The sequence below is a fragment of the Kryptolebias marmoratus genome, linkage group LG6 (assembly GCF_001649575.2).
Source record: "Kryptolebias marmoratus isolate JLee-2015 linkage group LG6, ASM164957v2, whole genome shotgun sequence".
In the NCBI taxonomy this organism is placed as follows: Eukaryota; Metazoa; Chordata; class Actinopteri; order Cyprinodontiformes; family Rivulidae; genus Kryptolebias; species Kryptolebias marmoratus.
In genome coordinates this window covers 8,920,166-8,940,687 of record NC_051435.1, presented here as the reverse complement: position 1 = coordinate 8,940,687, position 20,522 = coordinate 8,920,166, and the positions used below count along the sequence as shown (strand labels likewise).

Genomic DNA, 20,522 nt, shown 5'->3' with positions numbered 1-20,522 from the left:
CCCCTCCATCCTTGCCTGAATAGTTTTGCACAGAGGAAGTACTTTAAGGTAACTACGTAAATCCATTTTTTTTCCTTCATCTAAACATATTGCATTTTGCTTCATTGACGTTTTAACTTTCAAATGATGTGCTAAATAAGCATCTCCTGTAGCAAGAACCCAAATCTGAAACATGCTGTTTGCCAGTTTGCCACCAGAGCTCCCCCCCTTTTAAGTAAAACTCACAACAAAGTTCAAACTATGAGGAAAACTGAAAATGGCTTGTCAAACAGACAAGATGTAGAAAAGAAAGCTTGAATCAAAAGTGAAAAAAAGATTGCTGCAGGCTTGACTGTTGTCCTATTCTTATGTAAGGGTTAAGTTTTATGTTTTTTGAGGAAGTCATATTAACGCTGTGATGGAAGGCTGCTTAGAGTTTTTATTAATTACATTCACTTTGCTTTGTTTTTAAATATGTTTCACCAAGTCCTCTATAAAGTCAAAAGTGGGTCAGTACATAAAGGTGGGACCGAGTTTTATTTATTTATTTTTAAGGTTTTGTAAGAAAATATTTCCTGCTTGCAGTTAGAAGATGTCCGTAAACACTAACGTTCTTCTATATAGTTGATTTTCCAAACACAGATAAAGCACATCTCCATGAAACAGAATGTTGTCTCTCTAATGCTTGTACTGTTAATTGCTCATTATACATTCCAGTTTTGCACAAAAATTGAAGTTGATTAAATGTTCATAGATTTTATAAATTACTTTCATCGCATTTTAGGAGTTTGAATGTTTTGCTTGTAACATTATTATTACTATTGTTATTATTATTATTGTTATTTACTTAGTCTAATTTGCTGTTATTCACTTTTACTTGAATAGTTAAAGGCATCATTCCATTTAAAAGGTGGATGAGATGTGTACCAATTTCACTATAAATGTCCATGTAGAATTTTTGCTAAATAGCAACATTATCAATGGGATAATTCAACTGCTGTTGACACAGGTCTAATATTTTCAATTAACAACATAAATCACTTTTGTTTACATATTTGAAATAGTTAAAATAAAAAAAAAAAACATGATAGTTAGCTAAATATTTTCTCTGAAACAACGACTGATAGTAACCACTGTTGTTATAATTAACTAGAATGGATGCAGCTCCTACTTAGGGGCTATCAATTTACGTAATTTTTGTACTGTAAACAAAATATTGGGTTAATGTATCATTTAGATGATAGATAATGACATCATTGCAGATATTCTTCAAAGTAATTTCAGAATCAAGACAAAAGCAAGTGTGCAAAATGCATTCTTTAAAAAGTCAGGTGCATATTGCAATAATGCTGTCTTTTGACCTTACAGCACTCCTAAAGAACTTGAAATGGAGACTTCCGAAGATTATTCAGCAAGTAAGTCCTCAAATCACTTGCACACTATTTGCATGCAAAACTTATATGCATTGCCATTCTAATGGCTTTCATTTTACTGATGATTGAGATAATGATAATGGTTGTTAAACTTGTGTCATTGCATTTTTTTTCTTCAGCTTTACCGTGTTATTTATTGCATAACTCGTAGAGCATTTTGCTACATTAGTTCACCCCCATCCCACCAAATAAATACATAAATAAATAAATAAATAAAAAAGTAGAAAAACAAATAAAGAAAAAAAGATTTTTGCAATCACAACATGATAAACATTTTTAGGGATTTTCCCCAAAGTGCAGGCTTTTTCCTGTTCAGCCCTAAAGGTAGAGAAAACGATGCATTAGCACATCCTGTTGAACGCAGCATACACTGGATATGCGCTTTGTGGTCCTCCATGCCCTTTGTTAGTTTCCTCCGGGTAGGTCTCTGAATGTCTTCCCTGCCCCCCTCTGTATTTTGCTTTGTTGCACATATTTCAAAACAGCTAGCATATTGTTGATGACATCAGTGGGGACTTTTAGGTCTCCATTGGGGGTTTGTGTTTGTAGGAACACTTGGCAGGCGGGCTGGTGGAAGGAGAAATGGAAGCTCGTACTTTCTTCATCCATCTGTGGGTTGCTTCTGAAATGAAAAATTTGAAAAAGAAAAAAAAAAAAAACATAACATGATGCTTTGTTAACGTGACAGTGCAAAAAAACATTCATTTTGAGAAAAGTGACATTTTGACTCCTCTTTGGTCCCAAGTGTTTTATACCCACACTTTAGACAGTGTGTGAAAATTTAGGTCAGAACATCATAGTCTTGCTACACAGAAATACTGAGCCACATGTGCACTTATTCAACCTTCTATTATAAATCTGACCGTCCTACAATATAACCTTATTCTTTTTCATGCCATTGCCGGTAATTATCCCTTTTTCACATCTTTATGCTGCACTTACCATGATAGTATAACTAAGAAAAATACTGTCTACCAACTTTAGTAATTATTTAGGAAATAATTTCTTTCAAACCATATGCGTTGATGTTTGTTAATGGCTTGAAGCCCATTTCGAGCAGAGATGGACAACATTTTTATTATAAAGGCCATAATGAACTACTTAAAGCAGTCAAGGGGCCACGTGTTGGATTAAAACATAAGTATAGTGCCCTGCAATTATGCATCATATTTTATTTCTTCAAAATTCACAGTCGGGGAAAAGCTTAATCTGTTCAACTTCTATAACAACAAGCTAACGTTGGTTTATGATTTGTGCACCAAATTTTAAAAGATTTTCTGTCAAGTAACTGTATTGGAAGATTGAGGGTTTTTTTTGTTTTATTTTTTCAATATTTGACACCTTAAAAATGCCACAACTCCCTTGGTATGTCAAAAATACTGATTGTAAAACTGACACTTGACGAATTATTTACATGTCCGGCCATGGCTAAAATATGCAACTTTTAGAGACATTTTTTCTCTTTTTAAAACGTTTATCTTTAGTCTGGTTCAGCCAACAAAACCAAGACTGCATTAACTTGAGAATCCAAATTAGATTCTTTACTCAAATATCTGGAATTAAACTTTCAAGTTCTTTGGTTTAGTCTGCCTTTTCACTCTCGTCAACTCAGTAATAGAAAAAAAGTTGTTTTTCCACTTTTTTTGAAAATAAAATGTTCTGAGGATACTGGGGGCCAGGCGGTGATATCCCAGGAGCTGTTTCCGACTCTTGGGATCATTTTGCTCGTTTATAATTTAAAAACAGAGGTAGACATGTTGCATTATGTTTTAATAATGAAACAAATATTCACAGTACACTTGAAGTTTTAATGTCAAGTGTTTGACCCACCTTGTCAGGCTTTACATCAAACATATTTTAGATTCTGTCCTTCAATTATTATATTTACTGGCTAAAGTTTCAACTGTTGCTATATGCATCGATGGGGAGTGTAATTTATCAAAACAAAGTGTCACTTAAGTTTAACTTGTATGGTCAGAATATATTTTTTTTATTTTTAGAAATTTAGAAGGAGAACCATTCTCATTTTCATAAAATTAAAGTATAAAAAAGTGTAAAGGTCAAAACAATACAGTACTCTAGGAAATGAGATGAGTAACATGTGACATTCACACATTGCTGGAAGCTACCTGACCACTATATAGAGACTAATTGTAGAGATTCAGACATTGCAAAAGGAAAAGAAAGAAAAAAGAAAAAAAAAAATTAAGCTCGTGAAAGGTCATAAGAGTGAAATTTTCTATATTTATTTGATCTTTATGTAAGTGATGGTAATAGTATCTGTGAGTCAGAGTAGTGGTATGAAACATGCTACCAGATAGTGTATAAAAATATGGGACTCATCGTTTTTTGGTTTCAGTTTCTGATCGACTTACAAGCGTAGTACAAAACAAATGCATAACGATAAAAGGAAGAACAAAAATAAATAACAGACAAATCTTGCTATTACTTTAATGTACTGTAGCTGGACATAAAAATGTTTTTGTTTTTTGTTTGTTTTGCTGAAACATTAATTGGTGTAGGTACAATTTGTGTTTTCAAGAAGATACATGATAACTGAAATTGAGAATACAGGGTGCCTTGAAGTTTAATGAAATTCTTACATTTCTTGTGTAAATCACTTTTACTCTCTGTTATTTTGCTCTTTGTACATTATCTTAGTTTCATAGAAAGTCATACTTTTTCTCACGCCTCAACTTATCTCTACTAAAGACATAAAGAACTTATCACGTGGAATCATTTGTAATCACGTGTAAGGTTTTTTTTTTTCATTTACATGACTTTGTCATTGTAATTGCTCAGGGGAATTTTTTGCATGCACAACTCATATACATAACAAAATCTTTTGCTGTCGTCCATGCTTTCTATCAGAAGTAAAACTACAGTATTTTAATTTTATACAGAGACAAACTAATCAGCTAGTTGGAGTACTGTATGTGACCAAACTTGACTTGAAAACTTGAATTATGGAAATAGGTCAAACAGAAGGTGTTGTTTGAACATTTAAGAAGAAAAGTCAACGACTTAGTTTAAAAGCTGGGTCGACATTTTAAGTCCTTTTTTAATGTGGACTTTGAGCTTTGTAAATTTGCACATATTTTACATGTGGAAAAGTTATGTAAGAAGTAGAAGGTAAAGGAATTACCTAAAAGAGTTTATCATGACCTTTTTATTAATTAGTTATAGTTTTAGTTGACTTGTAAAACATTGTATTCCAATTCATTATTTATTGTTTTACAAGATGAACTTATAGGAGCATGCTTGTTAGGGTAATAAACAGCACATTTCTCTTTAATATCTGGAAATTGATCTATATGAGTGATTTTCATGTATTCTTTTAATCGTGTTTTTTTTTTTTTAATTAAAACAAATTTAGTTTTGACAGGTAGAAAACATACGTTGTATGTATGTATGTATCAAACGTAGAATGAATGATGCTCTGGAAAAAAGGGAAAAAACATGTTTTGGTCCACTAGACATGCTATTGGTGGTCTTGAAAGCGGACAGACAGATGTAATGTCTCTAAACCTAAACATAGTTCTAAACGCATGTGATTTCCTTTAAATAAATTTTAAAAATAGAAACTGCATTTGTTTAATTGCTCCGAGAATGACTGGACTTAGGAAGCTATACGTGCACTCATTCAGTGTCAGTAATGAAGTCAGCAATTACGACACCTACAAGTTTCATGTATACACATTTGTTCCTTTCCATTTGCCGGCACATTAAATCATCCAAATTTAGTGTATTACTCAAATTACCTTTTCCCCAGCAAGTCATATCTGATTGATATTTTGATTTTGTTGTTCATATAGGTTGACTCAGCAAATTCAGGACGCCAACACAAACCTTCAATTCCATTTATGAATGCGTAGCCATGTAGTTTCAAATTCTTTTTCTGTCTAGCTACCAGCTTAACAGTAAAGGAAAATTAAATTAGTTGTGCTGGTGTATCTGAGTGTCTGACCAGACTTTTTCTAATCATTTCCAATGATGGTGTTACAGCAAAGACATTTGGAAGGGACTATATTTATTACTATTGTTTTAAATCCTTAATGAAAGATCAATACCCTTCTGTGTCAAACTGTGAAAGCCCAATCTATCACTTTAAGCTTGAGCCTGCATAAGCATGGTGCTGCTTAGCATCTGTCAGCATCTGTTACAGAAGGCTAATGGAAAATCCTTCTTGACAAATCTGGGCCATTCCTGTCTCCAGGACAGCATGGCCAAGGGATAGCCAAGGTTTGTCACCTGAGATTTCCTCCAACCCCAACCTGTGCAACCCGAGCCCAGGCCCAGGGATTGTATCGTGGACAACGTCTCCCAGTAAGCCCCACTCAGTGAGGCTGCCACTACAGTGGAACAATACATAAGAGGTTGTCAAGTGAGGATGTGATGGCCATAGTGAATGAAGACCTAACAGATTTTGTTTCTTTTTTGACTGATTAGTTATTTCAGACATATACCGCATTAACTGTATAAGTAATTCTTTCAGACCTAACATGCATTTCTGAGTTTTGTTTTTTTACTTTTTTTTTGATACTTTTATCCCTTTTATTTTATTATTTGGTTTTCAGCTGTCAATGAAGCCTTTGTAATCTTGTAGTTATAAATGATAACTGACTGTGGTTTCTAGGGGATCTGCCACCTGGGTCAGAAGGAGTGTTTGCCTGTTGCCACTGTATTGTTCAGGTGACCCTGACAAGGCTGGGGTGTAAGGGGATAAGGGGGTAGTTAGCTCTCCCTCTGAGTGGATGCTGGGCTATCCATAACCTGGATTTTGTACAGACTGCTAAGAGGATGTAATCAGATCCACATTTGGTGGACATCAGGATTGCATAGCTGCATAAAGGCAGTTGACTTTTTTACACCCTGCATTCTGAATAAAGACTTTCATAACAACAACAAAGATATGGCTTTGAAAGTCATTTTGAAAACTAAATAAATAAAAAATTCTTAAACTTTTTTTTTTTTGCTTATTACTTGAAAAGTCTTCATTATTAGACATTTAGATATTTCATAGACATATTACTTGTATATTCTTTATCACTAAGTTTGTCTGTATGAAAGTGATTAGACTGAAAATTGATGTCTGGTGAAGTGTGGTCAGTCTTTTAGGATCTCATCTTTTAAAACACATCTTTACATAACTGTGTTTTCAACAAATAGAAATATACTTTTAGTTTAATAAGTGTAATATTCCTTTTTTATCATGGCCTTTAAAGACCTTCAATAGTCACTTTATTTAAAATGATGAACAATAAAACTGGTCTTTTTATATAACAGTAATTATCTTTTTTTTGTTCCCAAGCAAATACTTTAATGTACAGCCCATCAAGGATTGCTGTGTTTCTGTGTTTCCCAGGTAACGGCCAATGCTCTTCCGGTAAGGAGAATCCGAGAATGTCAGTGGATATGTCGGCACCAAATGGACAGATAGTTCCTCAGGGTCCTAATTCCCCCAGCGGTGAGTGCTGAGTAATATACACGTCACTGCAGTCTGACAAGAACAACTGCAGAATGTGCATATGCAGCTTCTCCTTTAGAAAGTAGAAAATGGCTTGATTGTGATTATATGCATTTTAATTATTTCTTCATAGACTGATTTTAATGTGACACTTAACGTGTGAGTTTGCATTTCATTTGCATAAACATAAACATGTTAAAAAGGAAACAAAAAAAATATGTGAACATGTGACCCTCAGTGCTCATTAGGTGGTTGTGTATTGCCTTGTTGTGTCACTCTGTATGTTTATTAATGTGGAACAAGTACTTTGCTTACAACAACTCTACCTAACTGGAATAACTCATATAGAGAATTCAAAACTTTATGCAAAATAAAAATTATATGCAACAAAGTATGAACCCAGTAGATTTTGTGGTAAGAGGTTTTTGGGTTTGTTTTTAATAGAACTTGGACAGAAGTGTTACTGGGTTCTGCTAAGTCTCCTGACCAGAAAACTATCTTGTGCAATGTCACAATGAAGCAGCGAATTAAGAAAAGGGGAAACAAAGTGAGACAATGCGGTTGGCTGAGTATAACAGACTACTTCGTCCCACCAAGTTCAGACAGAGAGGCAGCTGGGAAATGGTTTTCTCCAGGAGACATTGTCTGTTGTAATTGTGAAAGCTGCCCAACAAGATTTGCTATTTGAGGTTGTTACAAAAAAGTGCTGCATCACATCTAATACAGAAAAGCAGCATGAAGCACCGAAAACTCCAACGTCAAACTTGGAAGCTTGAACAGAATGTGTCCACCAATTAGCTTTTCAGTTCCGCTATCTAAAAAAACAGCAGAGGAATAAAATTACAGCTTTTGAGCTAGATGACAGATTGGGTGGCAAGTGTGACAGAATGACTCCTTCATAATGTTTTGCTTCTGTCAGTCAATTCCTCAATCAATAACAATCTTTGTTCTTGGGGACTTCATGTAAATCAAACTGTACCATGCTGTACCTCGACGAAGAATAGACAAATACAATGATTTTTTTTTTCTTTGCTTTGGTCTTAGCAACCAATATTCGAGCATATCCTCATCTGACCACTCTATGCATTCTACTCTCCCACAATGGGGAGACAGATGTAAAGACACACAGAGCTGAATAGCAAGGTCTTCTCTGTGTTGCCAGGATACAGCTGTCGAAGGCAAAGCTTGATTTCAACATGAGTATAGGGATAAGTGTTCTTCTGTGCTCCCGAAACATACAGTAGCAGATTGAAAAATACAGTCTCCTAATGAGATGGATTTCTATAATCTATAAAAAGAAAACTGTCACATTTATACATTTCTTTTGTTAGGCTTTGAAGGTTCAGTGGATTCAGCTCCAAACCCTGAGAGAGTAGCTGATTGGTGCAGTCAAATGGGAGGATTTTCTGAACGAACAATCACACACACTCACATTGTGATTATAGTCCCTGTAAATCCCAAAACAAGACAATCAGGATCTGTGAGTTGTGCTTAAAAACAGTTCGGAAAAAAAATCAACACCAAAAAACGAAGTTTTCTCATTGCACTTTCACCAATTTCTTTCTAAACCATGACAAATAAAATAAAGCTAATAATAATGCTAATTTTATCTTACTGGCTTTTATCAATACTTGGGCAGAAATGGAGATAATTTATAAATAACTAGAACATGTTGTTTTTAAGTAAATAATTAAAAAAGTAAAAAGTGTGGTTAGTCAAAGTAAATCACCAAAACAAACCAACTTTAGTTAACTGAAATTCTGCTGATGAAACTTCTGAAAGTATTTTTTTTCTGCCTCCTCCCTCTTCCACAAACATGCACACACACACGCACACACACACACACACACACACACACACACACACACACACACACACACACACACACACACATTGTTGCACAATCTTGTGCCCTTGTCATCCAGTGAATCTCCCATTGCTAGTCAGCAGCAGGCAGCAATGGGCCTCTGACACTCCTTTTTTCTCCCCAGGGACAACTCAAAACCAGACCATCCTGTTTCTTTCTTTCTTTTTTTATTTTTTTTGTCTTACTATCTCTTACTATGTCTTCAAGTCAGTGTTTCAGTCCAGCTTCATTCTGTCTCTTAGGTGAGCTGCTACTTCCACACAAGCCCATTTGACTATTAATAATACACAGTTTTGCCAATAATCCACAAGCATTAATCAGAACTAATACAAATTGTCTAATAGCTTTATGGTGGACATTCACCCACATGCAATAACCAAAACCTTTGTTTAGTTTATATCAATTGATTACAAATCTACAAAGACTAATTTAGTCTATTATGTTTTTTTGATAGTCATGCAATTCAGGTGTAATTTTGGATGATTGGTTCATGATTTTTTTTGGTGACTGCTGTTTGACAATAATACATTTAGACTACAAACAGCAAATTATAAAAATGGCATGTCTTATTTTACAGAACTAACAATTAAGCAAGAAGAAATAATGGATGAAGCTGAAAACAGCAGCCCGGCAGCTGAAGAAATAGGTCAAACAGGAGATGAAGGAGTAGCACCGGAGGAATCGATGGCTGGCAGTCCAAGTGATACACAGGATGGCCTATCAGGGCCAAATGTATCAGCAGACACAGGGAATCGACAGCCAAATGGTAAGGATTGTGTACTTTCAAATATCATTAAAAGTGCGTAAAGACATTACGTAGTATGTTTCAAACATTTTTATAAACATCTTCAGACACCGTCTGTCATTTTTTTTTCTTTTTCCTATTCAAGGCGAAAAGACAATGAGTCAGACATCTTTCATTTTGTTTTTTCCTTGACAGTAGGTGGAGTTTTTTTTTAAACAGAACAATTTAGTTTTGAAATGATTATCAAGGAAAAAAATATCCTTGGAATCTTCCGTAACCTGTTTTAACTGACGCCATGACTTCTTTAGTTGCCACACCATCAAGGTCAGATTTCTATTTATCCTTTTAGCTGGATAATAAAAAAACTATGTCCCTAAAGCACAAGGCAGTAGCATAAATTAAAAACAGACAATTTAAATATGCTCATTTATAACAATTCTATCTATATTTTTATTTTGTTATTGTTAGTGTTTTTCATTCAAATTAGATTTACATGAACTTTGAAGTCTCAGATGATGGGAAACAATGACCATGATAGCAAACTAGGCTCAGGAGTGTCTTAGAAAACTCTCACTCAGTTCGACTGTGTGCAGAAACACCACTGAGTTTTTTGCGTACACGGTTATTACATGGGTGGAAATACAGTGGGCTTGTGCTCTTACATGTGTCTACATTTTATTTTGATTTTGGGAAACACATTCTACGTGGCAAGGAAGAGAAAGGCCATCAAGATTTTTATGAGAGAAAAAAAGCTGTGAAAACTGTCTTCTGTAATGTAATAATACATAAGTGCACGAGGTATGGATGTGTGTGAAAGTTTTAAATGATGCAAGGTGATGCAAAACTGTTTATTGGAGTCTGAGAAATTTTTGCTGTCATTGAAAATGCATATTTCCCGAGGATTCATGATGGTTTCAGCAGGACCATGCCAGAACTCTTTTTAGGCAAACTCATATTAACAGAGTAACTTCACAAATACAATATATCTCTTTAATTGATGAGATACATCTTTACTGTTGTACAGTCTAACACAATATTATTATGTCTCTATCCCTATTTATTTGATTGGGTACCTTACATCATATTCTATATTGGCTTATATTTTTTTAAACACAACAGGATTGGTCTGTGGAGAAACCGATGCTATGTCTGTGGACCTTTTATCTGTTAAGGTCAAACGAACAAACAGCAGATTTAGGTTTTGTTTTATATTTTAAAAAATCCCATCTTTTACATAAATTAGGTTTATAGTTTACCACAAATATACCACCAAAGACAATTTTTATTTGCTAACAAAATCTGTTATCAGCAGCTATAGAATGTACAGTAAATAGATCCAGTTAATGAGTAAAAAAACAAAACAAAAGAGACAAAAAGCAAACTATTATCAGACTTGTTGACTCTCTCTAATAACGATCATTCACTGTGAGTCTGGTTTTGACTTCCTGTGCTTTCTTCTCTCAGGTGAAAGGCCATTCCAGTGTAACCAGTGTGGTGTGTCGTTCACCCAAAAAGGAAACCTGCTGCGACACATTAAGTTGCACACTGGCGAAAAACCCTTCAAATGCCCCTTCTGCAGCTATGCTTGTCGGAGACGTGATGCCCTGACTGGCCATTTGCGCACTCATTCTGGTAAGCAACTTTCTCAGGCTATTCTCTTCCTTTATTACTCATTCTGCTTCCCTGAACGGACTTTGTTGTACCACCAGAAGTGGTTCGCAGAAAAAAAAAGAAGAAGTTGTAATTTTATATTTAGACAGACACATGCATGCTATCTTGGTGTTACAAGTACACACTTCCTTTAATTGTTTTGTGCATATACGTGATCGTATATATATATATATTTGTATATATTTTTTGTTATTTTGTTTTTCAACAAAACAAAACAAAAAAAATCTGTGTGATTCAGAGACACTTGCATGTTGAAGATATATGTTTTTGGAAAGGTTTAGTGTCTAATGTACATGGTATAAACCTCACTGTGAGTTCCTTGTAGTTAGGTTCCAAGGGCGTGTTGCTTAGCCCCTTGTCTTGAGATGGAGGAAACTTTCTGTTGAGAAACATATGTGTAGTTCTAGCTGTTTCAACGGTAACCCACTTTTTTTTTATCAGAGGATGCACTCTCCTCTCTGTTGCGCCTTTGAAATCAAGGTCAGACAATACTGTCTTTCTGCCTGTGGTGCCCCCTTGGGGTTTCTTTTTTCTTTTTAAAAAGAGGAAACGTTTGTGTTTAGGTATGTGTTTGCATACTGTTGTTTGTTTACAACCACAGTTGGCCTTTTTACTATATGTATTGCAAAGTGTCATCCCGCCTTCTATTTGTGTCCAGGGAAATACTGCTCAGTTTCAGTGTGCTGCAAAGCTGCCAGTCCTGGTCTGGTGCTCAGCCAGATAAAACAGGTGTACCAAAAAGAGAGGAAAAAAACAGACTAGAAGGATAAGTCAGATGAGGATAAGGCATTTGAGAGTGACAGTTAGGAAGACAAACTGAAGGCTTAACTATGTGTGACATTTGTTAACCCAGGCAGAGTTGACTGGTGAAACAATAACACACAAACACACACACATAAGCGTAATATCAACCATGACTGGTCTTGTCATTTTGTAACAAGTGGGTTTCATTTCAAACTCATCAGCAAAAAAACTCATCATCAAACAAAACTTCCAGAAATGACAATGTAACATTTACTGTTAGACGTTCTTACTCACTTTCCTTAAATTAGTTTTTGTATTCTACTTTTTTTTTTTGTTTGTTTAACAATCATACTTTTCTGTCTTACAAAGTCTCAGTGCTTATGTCAATGGATGATCTCACCTCTACCTCCAAATATATGAGTGTGTGTGTGTGTTTGTAAGTGCATGAGTGTCGCAGCCTCAATGGCTCAGACTGAAACGTGCTTAGTTTCTCTGTTCTCACAGTGCTGGATCACCTGTACATCATTTTCTAGTAGTAGTGTAGTCACTACAACAGTGAATGGTTTGCATTGCAGAGCCAATGATGATGTTTGGTTCTTAGTAGTACACTTATGTGCCCTCTAGTTTACTCACTGACTCTCTCTATGAGTCATTACCTTGGTTTAGAGTACACTAATACAGGACACATAACTTTTGCCTCAGCAGTCCTTATCTTTGTGGGATACTGTCTGGTGAAGTACTATTATAATGTGTTTTGAAAATGTGTTTTTTTTTTAGTGTTTTCATAATGTGTTTGCTTCACTGTGCAGACAGCTTATGTTTAAATGTCAACAATTAACTGCATCAAAAGACATTGGATAGGTGTAAGGATACATGGGCTGAAGGCTTGACTCAGAAAGAAGTGAAGGATATGTCTGCATCTTTCCACTTGTCTCGGTAGGAATGAATTGAAAAAATGGCACAATGAATCACACCCCACCTCCATAGCAGTTTAACTTGGAGTTAGTTTCCTCCCACCATCAAGGGATGCATGATCAACTCCATTATTTACTCATGCTGTGCCACAGTGGTGGGAGTTTGCTTTGTGTTTCAAAGACCAAAGAGTTTTGAAATACAGGCTTCATGGCGCAACTATCTGTCGCCCACAGTATGTGTTTCAGTTTAGCAGCAGTCATGTGGAATCCTTACACTAGTAGTGGAACCTCCATGATCTCAGACGCTTAGTTTTGCTTTGTTTGTACAACTAACTCTTGACAAGTTTTTACTACTACGCATGGCCTAAATTCTGCGGTACCAGACTGCTACCCACTGTGGAGCAGTGACTAATATGACTACTTACTCCCTTGAATGTTTATCTTTTTAGTTGGCAAACCATACAAATGCAACTACTGTGGACGGAGTTACAAGCAGCGGACGTCTCTAGAGGAACACAAAGAGCGTTGCCACAGTTACCTGCAGGGAATCGGCTTAGATCCTGCCACCAACACTGGGTCGTATACAGGTAAATGAGTGCATTACCAATGAAGCTATTATCAACCAAAACACATCTAAATGCTACATGTGTTTTGAACCACAGAAAGGACAAACATTTTATTTGAAGTCATATATAGTTTACCTAATAAATATTATTCTAAAACAAGTAATACATAGGTTTGACAAATACATAACAGTTAAGAGGTAGTGAAGAACTTACAGTTTGTTTTGTTATTGTTTCTAACAGCCAGCACTGCTACAAAAATTAAATCTGCAACATTACATTTTTACATAGAATATTTTTTTCATATGCATTTTGTTACTCAATTTCTGTGTTTGTGTCTTTGATAATTTTGTTATTTATTTTAAATTGTTGTTTTATTATAATAATTTTTAAATTATTTTTTCTTTCAATTCATATGACATTTTTAAACTTTCTTTTTTGTCTATAATTCAATTACTGTATCATTTCTGCCTAATCAACTTTTCAAGGTGAGGTTATAAAAGAGACCAGGGCCATGACAGAACCCAACACTTTGGCTACGTATGGTAGGGCACCTGTTATTGAAAGGCTACCCACCAATGTAGGCAAGAGGAAGAGCACTACGCCTCAAAAATTTGTGGGTGAGTATTTCAGATTTAGCCACAGAATCATCAGCTTAATTTATTGAAATTACTGTGCAAGGAGATAACAAGAGGAACTGGTTTATAAAGTCTTATTCTATTTAGGTTTTACATAGCATTCTTAAACAATATTCTTGAATGAGACATCTTTTTATTAAATCTCAACTTATAAAACATGGGGTTATGCAGCAGTTAAATTAATATTTGTTAGTGAAATAAAATAAAATATTTTTGTATAATTGTACATTTTGTTCAAGAAGCATTTTTAAAATGTTATCATTTAATTCTCAACAAAAGTTTACTTTTCAAACTAATTTCACTTTAAGCATACAACCTGGTAACATAATAATATTACCATTGGTTTATGTTTTCAGGCAGTTTGAAACAAATTTTCACATTCTTCACAATCTTGCATCATACCTTTATATCATATATCAACCCTGGCCTATTTATGAGAATTTTTATCAGACATTTTTTTTTTTTGTCACACTATTAGAGGAAGAGATTGAGCAAGCTAGAGCAGACAGAGGACTCAAAGGCAAGGAAATGTTTTTCTCTCTGTGGTTAGGTACACCTGTAACTTTGCCATTGCTCTTATCAAGAGAAAACAGCTTACCGCATCCCTGATCTGGAGGGGTTAAACAGTGCAATACTAGATGGATGGGGCTTTCCGCCCCATTAGACTTGAACATACTGTGCAAAATGTGACAAACAAGGTCTGAAATGTCTGCATAAAAAAAGTGTGATAGGCTTGAAGGAAATTCAAAGTGATACTCATATTTGTGTATATCTTTTGGTCTTTCAAATTAAAGTTACAAGGAAGAATTTTTTTTAATTTATTTTTTTATTCATATTTCTGATGTTTCTATCAAGCATATGAAATCTAATTTGGCTTATTTTTTGTGCAACTCTATAACTTTTAGGGGACAAGATGATTCGCTACAGCTATCCTGACATAGGCTATGGGATACACCCAAAATATGAAAACCGTCCTGAGCTGATACCACCACACATGATGGACCCAACTATCAACAATGCCATGTCGTACCTGGGATCAGATGCCCTACGACCTATGCTCCACCATCCTGGTTCTTCACTATCTCTAGGTGAGGTGGTGCCAATTGTCAACCCTCTTTATCATCCTGTCCTGCCACTGAGCCAGCAAACAGACCGTCCAGGAAACTGCGACACACTTCATCCTCAACCACCTCAGCAACACGAGTTCCCCAGCCATCCCTCCTTAAACGGCCCCACTGCCTTAGCTAAGCAGAACAAGCCACTCCTGCCTGGACAAGCAGAATCACCTAGTAACAGTGGCATTGAATCGGCTGACTCAGCTCGCAGCAGCCCTCAGGACAGGCAGGGCTACCATGGTTGCAATGCTCCTTCAGGCCTCAAATCTCGATCCAGTCCAGCTGTAATTAGTTCGGTTGAGCGAGTTATTGTTGCATCACCTAGTAGTGGGACAAGTGCAGGAATGGGGATGATGAGAATGGCCCCAGAGAGGCCTGTGAGCCAAGAAGGGGTGCGAGTGTTTGGACGAGAGGGCCATGAGTTGCGAGCCTTCCAGTGCGAGCATTGTCGAGTGCTTTTCCTGGACCATGTCATGTACACCATTCACATGGGTTGTCATGGATACAGAGATCCACTAGAGTGCAACATTTGCGGTCATCGAAGCAAAGAGCGCTATGAATTCTATTCACACATAGTTCGAGGTGAGCATACGTTCCACTAAGGGGATGGATCGTAATAAAGAAGAATCTTCAGAAATGAAAGGAGCAATAGTCTGCTGTTCATCCTTACCCCTCTGAAACTGTATAGCTGAATGGCACTGTAGACAAGTGTAGCACAATCAAAGACTTATTTTTAAGCTACTTGTTGTAAACTGGAATTGTTGAACAATCAAATGAAGGTATGGGCCAAAGACACTTTTTTCTTAATTTTTTTTTACTTATTTAAATACTTTAAAGAAAAGAAGTTGTGTATTTTTTCCTTTTGAAAAATGTTAATGATTTATTAACTGAGCAGGTGTCCAATTGCTTTGACTTCTTCTTTTCTTTGTTTGTTTTATTAGACAGTGACATTTTTCTGCTTTTGCTATTGCTAGTTACAGATATCACAATGTCACAGTGAATGCATGCAAACATAACATAATCACATACCTTGTAAACTCAAGATGGTGTAGAAAATAAATATCAACTAGATTGCTAACGCATTTGAAAGCATAATAAAAAGACTCAACTATTTAACAGATTTAACTTAAATGTCTTAAGTTGTAAAGTTACTGTAACCGAAAAATATTTGTAAAATACAACATATTTAGGTCTACCTATATAAATCATGCAAATATATATCAGCTGAAGTTTTTGCAAGGCTAATTTAATTTTGTGAAATAGCTACACTAAATCGGAAATTCACTGCTTTTGCTTATGCAATTTATGTTTTAAATCACACACCTGTTAGCCTTTAAATTTATACAGAATTATATTAAAAATGTTTGTCTTTTACAAAGACTTACTTCTCTAAATTCAGCTTCTAGTCATCTTGTGTTTACAAGGTAAATGAAATAGATTATGAAGTAAAAGCACAGTAGAAAGTAACCATTCAAGTACACAATGTGCTGGCTATTTGTTCCTTTCAAAACTGTGATTTAAAATAAATGGCAGGGACCATCTTAAATCCTTTTTCACTGCTTGGCAGTCCACACAAGCAAATGCAAACTCTTTTTTTTTTCTTCTTTTTATTAAGTTTGTTTCTTTGTTCAATTCCCTCTTTGGTTCTGTAAAACATTATCATGTTCTGATGACAGACAAGTTATGTTGCTTTCAGTTTTAGCACAGCATTAGCATCTCAAACTTTACGCATCATTATTATTTTTTTGATACTGTAAGATTGCATTGATCAGTTAAAAGCAGTAAAAATACCTTAAAGGTTTCCCTGCTTATGACTTAAAAATCTATGATTAACTACCTAGCTATAGGATGGTGCTTTTTGGCATATAGGATCAAAGATATATTCTTAAGATACAATATCTTTATCTATTTTCACATTGAGATTTAATTAAAAAAATTAATTAAATAAATCCTTTTGTAGCATGGTAAAGCCAAGTTACTCTGTACCATTTGCATACCACGGTTAGTATTTTTGGTGCAGCATCACCAAGACAGAAAAAATAACAACATTTATTGAAGCTACTGCTTAGATGTTGACATATTAGCTTTAATCAATGATATTATTAGACACATCATGCTAGAATAGGGCTGCTCTTTTTTTTCTGTTCCTCTTTGATGCCATCTCATGAACAAGCAAATACACACTAATGTCTGTTACGTTTCCTTCTTATCGGAATCTTGCTCTCTGCGTTGCTATATGTCACCACCTTCATGCATGACCTTTTACAAGACAGATCAAGAAAAGGGACAAGCATGAGCAAAAGGAAAAGTTAACAGAGTGTGCTTACCATGTATAGTAGTACTACTGTGAAGGCAACTATAGCAGATGTTCCAAATCACCTCAATAAGCCTCTAACGATTATGAGTCTTTTAAACAAAACATAAAGGACAACTAGGACATGCTCACTCTAGTACACTGAAGGATAATACATTCTGATTTAAAAGGCCAGTTCTGTTCTTTTGACCCTGTGAAACAGATCAGGATTTTGTTAGGTACAGTCGGTCAAAGTCGTGCACTTTATGTATCATTTAAGGCAGCATTTTTTTTTTTTTTCCTTTCTTTTTTAATTATTGCAGGTACAACAAAAAACAATGCAGCCTATTCTAAGAACAGTCATGGGGCAACACAAGTATGACTCCATAGTGGCTTTATTCTGATGTCTTGTGATTTTCTTTACTGTTATTATTTCACAAAATTCTGGCATTATTAGTTTCTCGCAGGTTTTCTGAAATCATCAGCAGTTGTAAGATTGCTGTAAAATGCTGTATGATTAAGCTCAGTTATGTTTCCTTTTTGTTTGTTGTCTACTTACGATCACAGGGCAGCTTTTTTCTTTATTTGTGTCTTGCCTCTTCGGATAAAGACACAATCTTTGATACTGGAAACTGTTTACACCTCACAGATGTTTTATTGATTCCTATACATTAGTCTATCTTATTGCTTTTGTATATATTTGCTATTTGAGAATACCTCTCGGATTAAAGATTACAAAAATAAAAATAAATAAATTATTTGTCCTCGCAAAATATTAATTGGTGTTTCTTAAGTTTTAGAAATAACAGAAAAAAACTTACATCAGATTACATTTCTATCTATCTATCTATCTATCTATCTATCTATCTATCTATCTATCTATCTATCTATCTATCTATCTATCTATCTATCTATCTATCTATCTATCTATCTATCTGTCTGACTGTCTGTCTCTCTTTCTATCTAAAGCAGCCATACAAACAAAAAAATAAAAAATAAAGCAAGCAAACAAACAAAAGAAAAAAACAAATTTTCTTTTTTCTTTTTTTCTCAGCCTCAGTGTAAGTGAGGACTTTACTTGAAAGTTCAAATCATTGCTCTTGCTACAGATTGTGGGAACGTGTTTTTGTAAATTTTAAAGGTGAGTGTAATAAATGTCTATTTTTTATGCAGAAATGTTGATCTAAATAGTTTCGTGAATTTTGTGTGATTTTGAAGTTTCTAAATGTTTACAAATTGTATGAGGCAGGGTTCTGGGTGCATTGTATTTTTGTAATAAATACTATTGGCACAAATATTAACATTAATCAGAAGTCCGTGTTGACTGATCAACTTCGATATCAACTTTTTTATGCGAGGGCTCTCAGGTATTTGAAAAGGCCTTGAATTTTTTTATGTCCTAGAATACATCACTTATTTATCATAAAAGATGCTCAGAACTTTTATTTTTCTGATGCCTCTTAACACTGAATGTGGTGAAGGAAGTTTAAAAATTGTCAGTCCTGTTTTTTTTGTTTGTTTGTTTTTCTACAAAATTGACCTTACATGAAGTCAGACTGCTGTGAAGATTGAAATGTATATTTTAAGGCATGACTTTCTCTCTATTAAAAAACTGGTTTTACTTCTACACGTCTGTTTTGCATTTTAAAACAGGAAGTCTGACTTGTTTTGTTTTACTCAACCATTCAAACTATATCTTACTTGCAATTAAACTATGGTGAAGAAAAATGTTATGCTCAAGCCTATTATAATGTAAAGTCAATGAAAAAAAATGTTTAAAAATGTGCCTTTTCTTCATTTCATCAGTGCTTTTACGTTCAAAAGTCTGCAATTCTAGGCTTGTTTGGATTAAAAGATTTTGTGTTTTGTTTTCTGAGGTGGTTGAATCAGAAAAAAATGAGGACTGCAGACACATACAGGAATTATCAAGATGCACACAAAAGATGTTTATCTTCTATATTAAAACAATAATTGTAGATTTGATCCTAGGCCGAGCCACCAAAAAAAAATGTTATTAAATGAGCCAGAGTCTTTGTGTTTTTTATTTGAACTTCACTTTGGAGAATACTTCACAAACTGCCTCTCAAAGCACAGCTTTATGAGATTAATAAGAATACATTACATAGTATGTATGAATAATTTTGTTACATTGGCAGTTTAAATAATAATGTTCTAACAACTTATAAATAAGATAAACCAGTAAAGCACAACTGGTGTGGCTGCTCTCATAGAGAGCTAAGAAAAGAAGTTGATGGTACTTTTTAAATGATTGTAGAAAACAGTCATGTGAACTGCCTCAGACAAAACGTTGCCTCTATATTTTATCTACGCATGTAACTTAAAAAAGGTTCTTATTTATACATTGCCAAAATGGAAATAAATAAGAATAGTTAATGTCAATAAATACAATTGTATACTTTAAATATGATACATGTGAATAGAAAACATTGATATATGTATAAAATCTTTCATCCTTCAATAAAGAATAAGATCTAAAAATCTTGTGTGCAGCTAGACCGTCTTCCCTATACTGTACAGCTTTACAGATTCATCTTCGTTTAAAATGCAATGATTGGTGTTTGTTCCTCCCCAGTCTTTGTCTATGAACAGGTGGGCGCCAGTGCCTGTTGAAGTTTCTAAATGTCAGAGCTGTCTCTTTCACCCCCTTACTTCTTTAATCTATGTGGTACACACACTCGCACATATTCACCCAGCAAGCACACAAAATCAAAGCTACCTGAAGGCGGTAGCAAAACTGAGAGGTGCAGAAGCCTCAGCAGACCCCAAACTGTATCTTTTCATCTTCAAATTCCACTATTTACCTGTCTGTCAGTTGATTGTTTTCTCCCATCTAGATCTAGTCTCAGTTTGAGTCATACTTTCATGCAGGAGTGATACACCTGCCTTTGTTTTGTCTTGCTTTTATGCTACACATGCTCTTCAAGAGCAGCCTTCTGATAAAATAATAGCACTATAGGAAACAAGTTAAAAAATATTCAAAACATCACTTCAATAGTATTACTTATTGAATTATGACAATAATGACTTTATTTTAGTAAAAATGCCATGTATTCAAAATTTGCCTAAATAAGA

At 34.8% G+C, this 20,522-nt stretch overlaps 1 protein-coding gene across 4 annotated transcripts in view; it reads left to right on the top strand.

Annotated features, from left to right (window-relative positions):
• The window catches only part of ikzf2 (IKAROS family zinc finger 2), a 19,729-nt gene extending 1,525 nt beyond the window's left edge, over positions 1 to 18,204 (top strand). For 3 of the 4 annotated variants that reach the window (XM_017423811.3, XM_017423812.3, XM_017423814.3), the window contains exons 2-8: positions 1,348 to 1,394; positions 6,778 to 6,879; positions 9,324 to 9,512; positions 10,956 to 11,123; positions 13,270 to 13,407; positions 13,872 to 14,003; positions 14,927 to 18,204. In XM_017423811.3, the coding sequence (XP_017279300.1) occupies positions 1,348 to 1,394; positions 6,778 to 6,879; positions 9,324 to 9,512; positions 10,956 to 11,123; positions 13,270 to 13,407; positions 13,872 to 14,003; positions 14,927 to 15,738 (1,588 nt within the window). In that variant the 3' untranslated portion in view covers positions 15,739 to 18,204. Of the gene's footprint in view, positions 1 to 1,347; positions 1,395 to 6,777; positions 6,880 to 8,870; positions 8,989 to 9,323; positions 9,513 to 10,955; positions 11,124 to 13,269; positions 13,408 to 13,871; positions 14,004 to 14,926 lie in introns of those variants that run through there. The other variant, XM_017423816.3, reaches the window with a different exon arrangement.
• Positions 18,205 to 20,522: the final 2,318 nt, after the last annotated feature.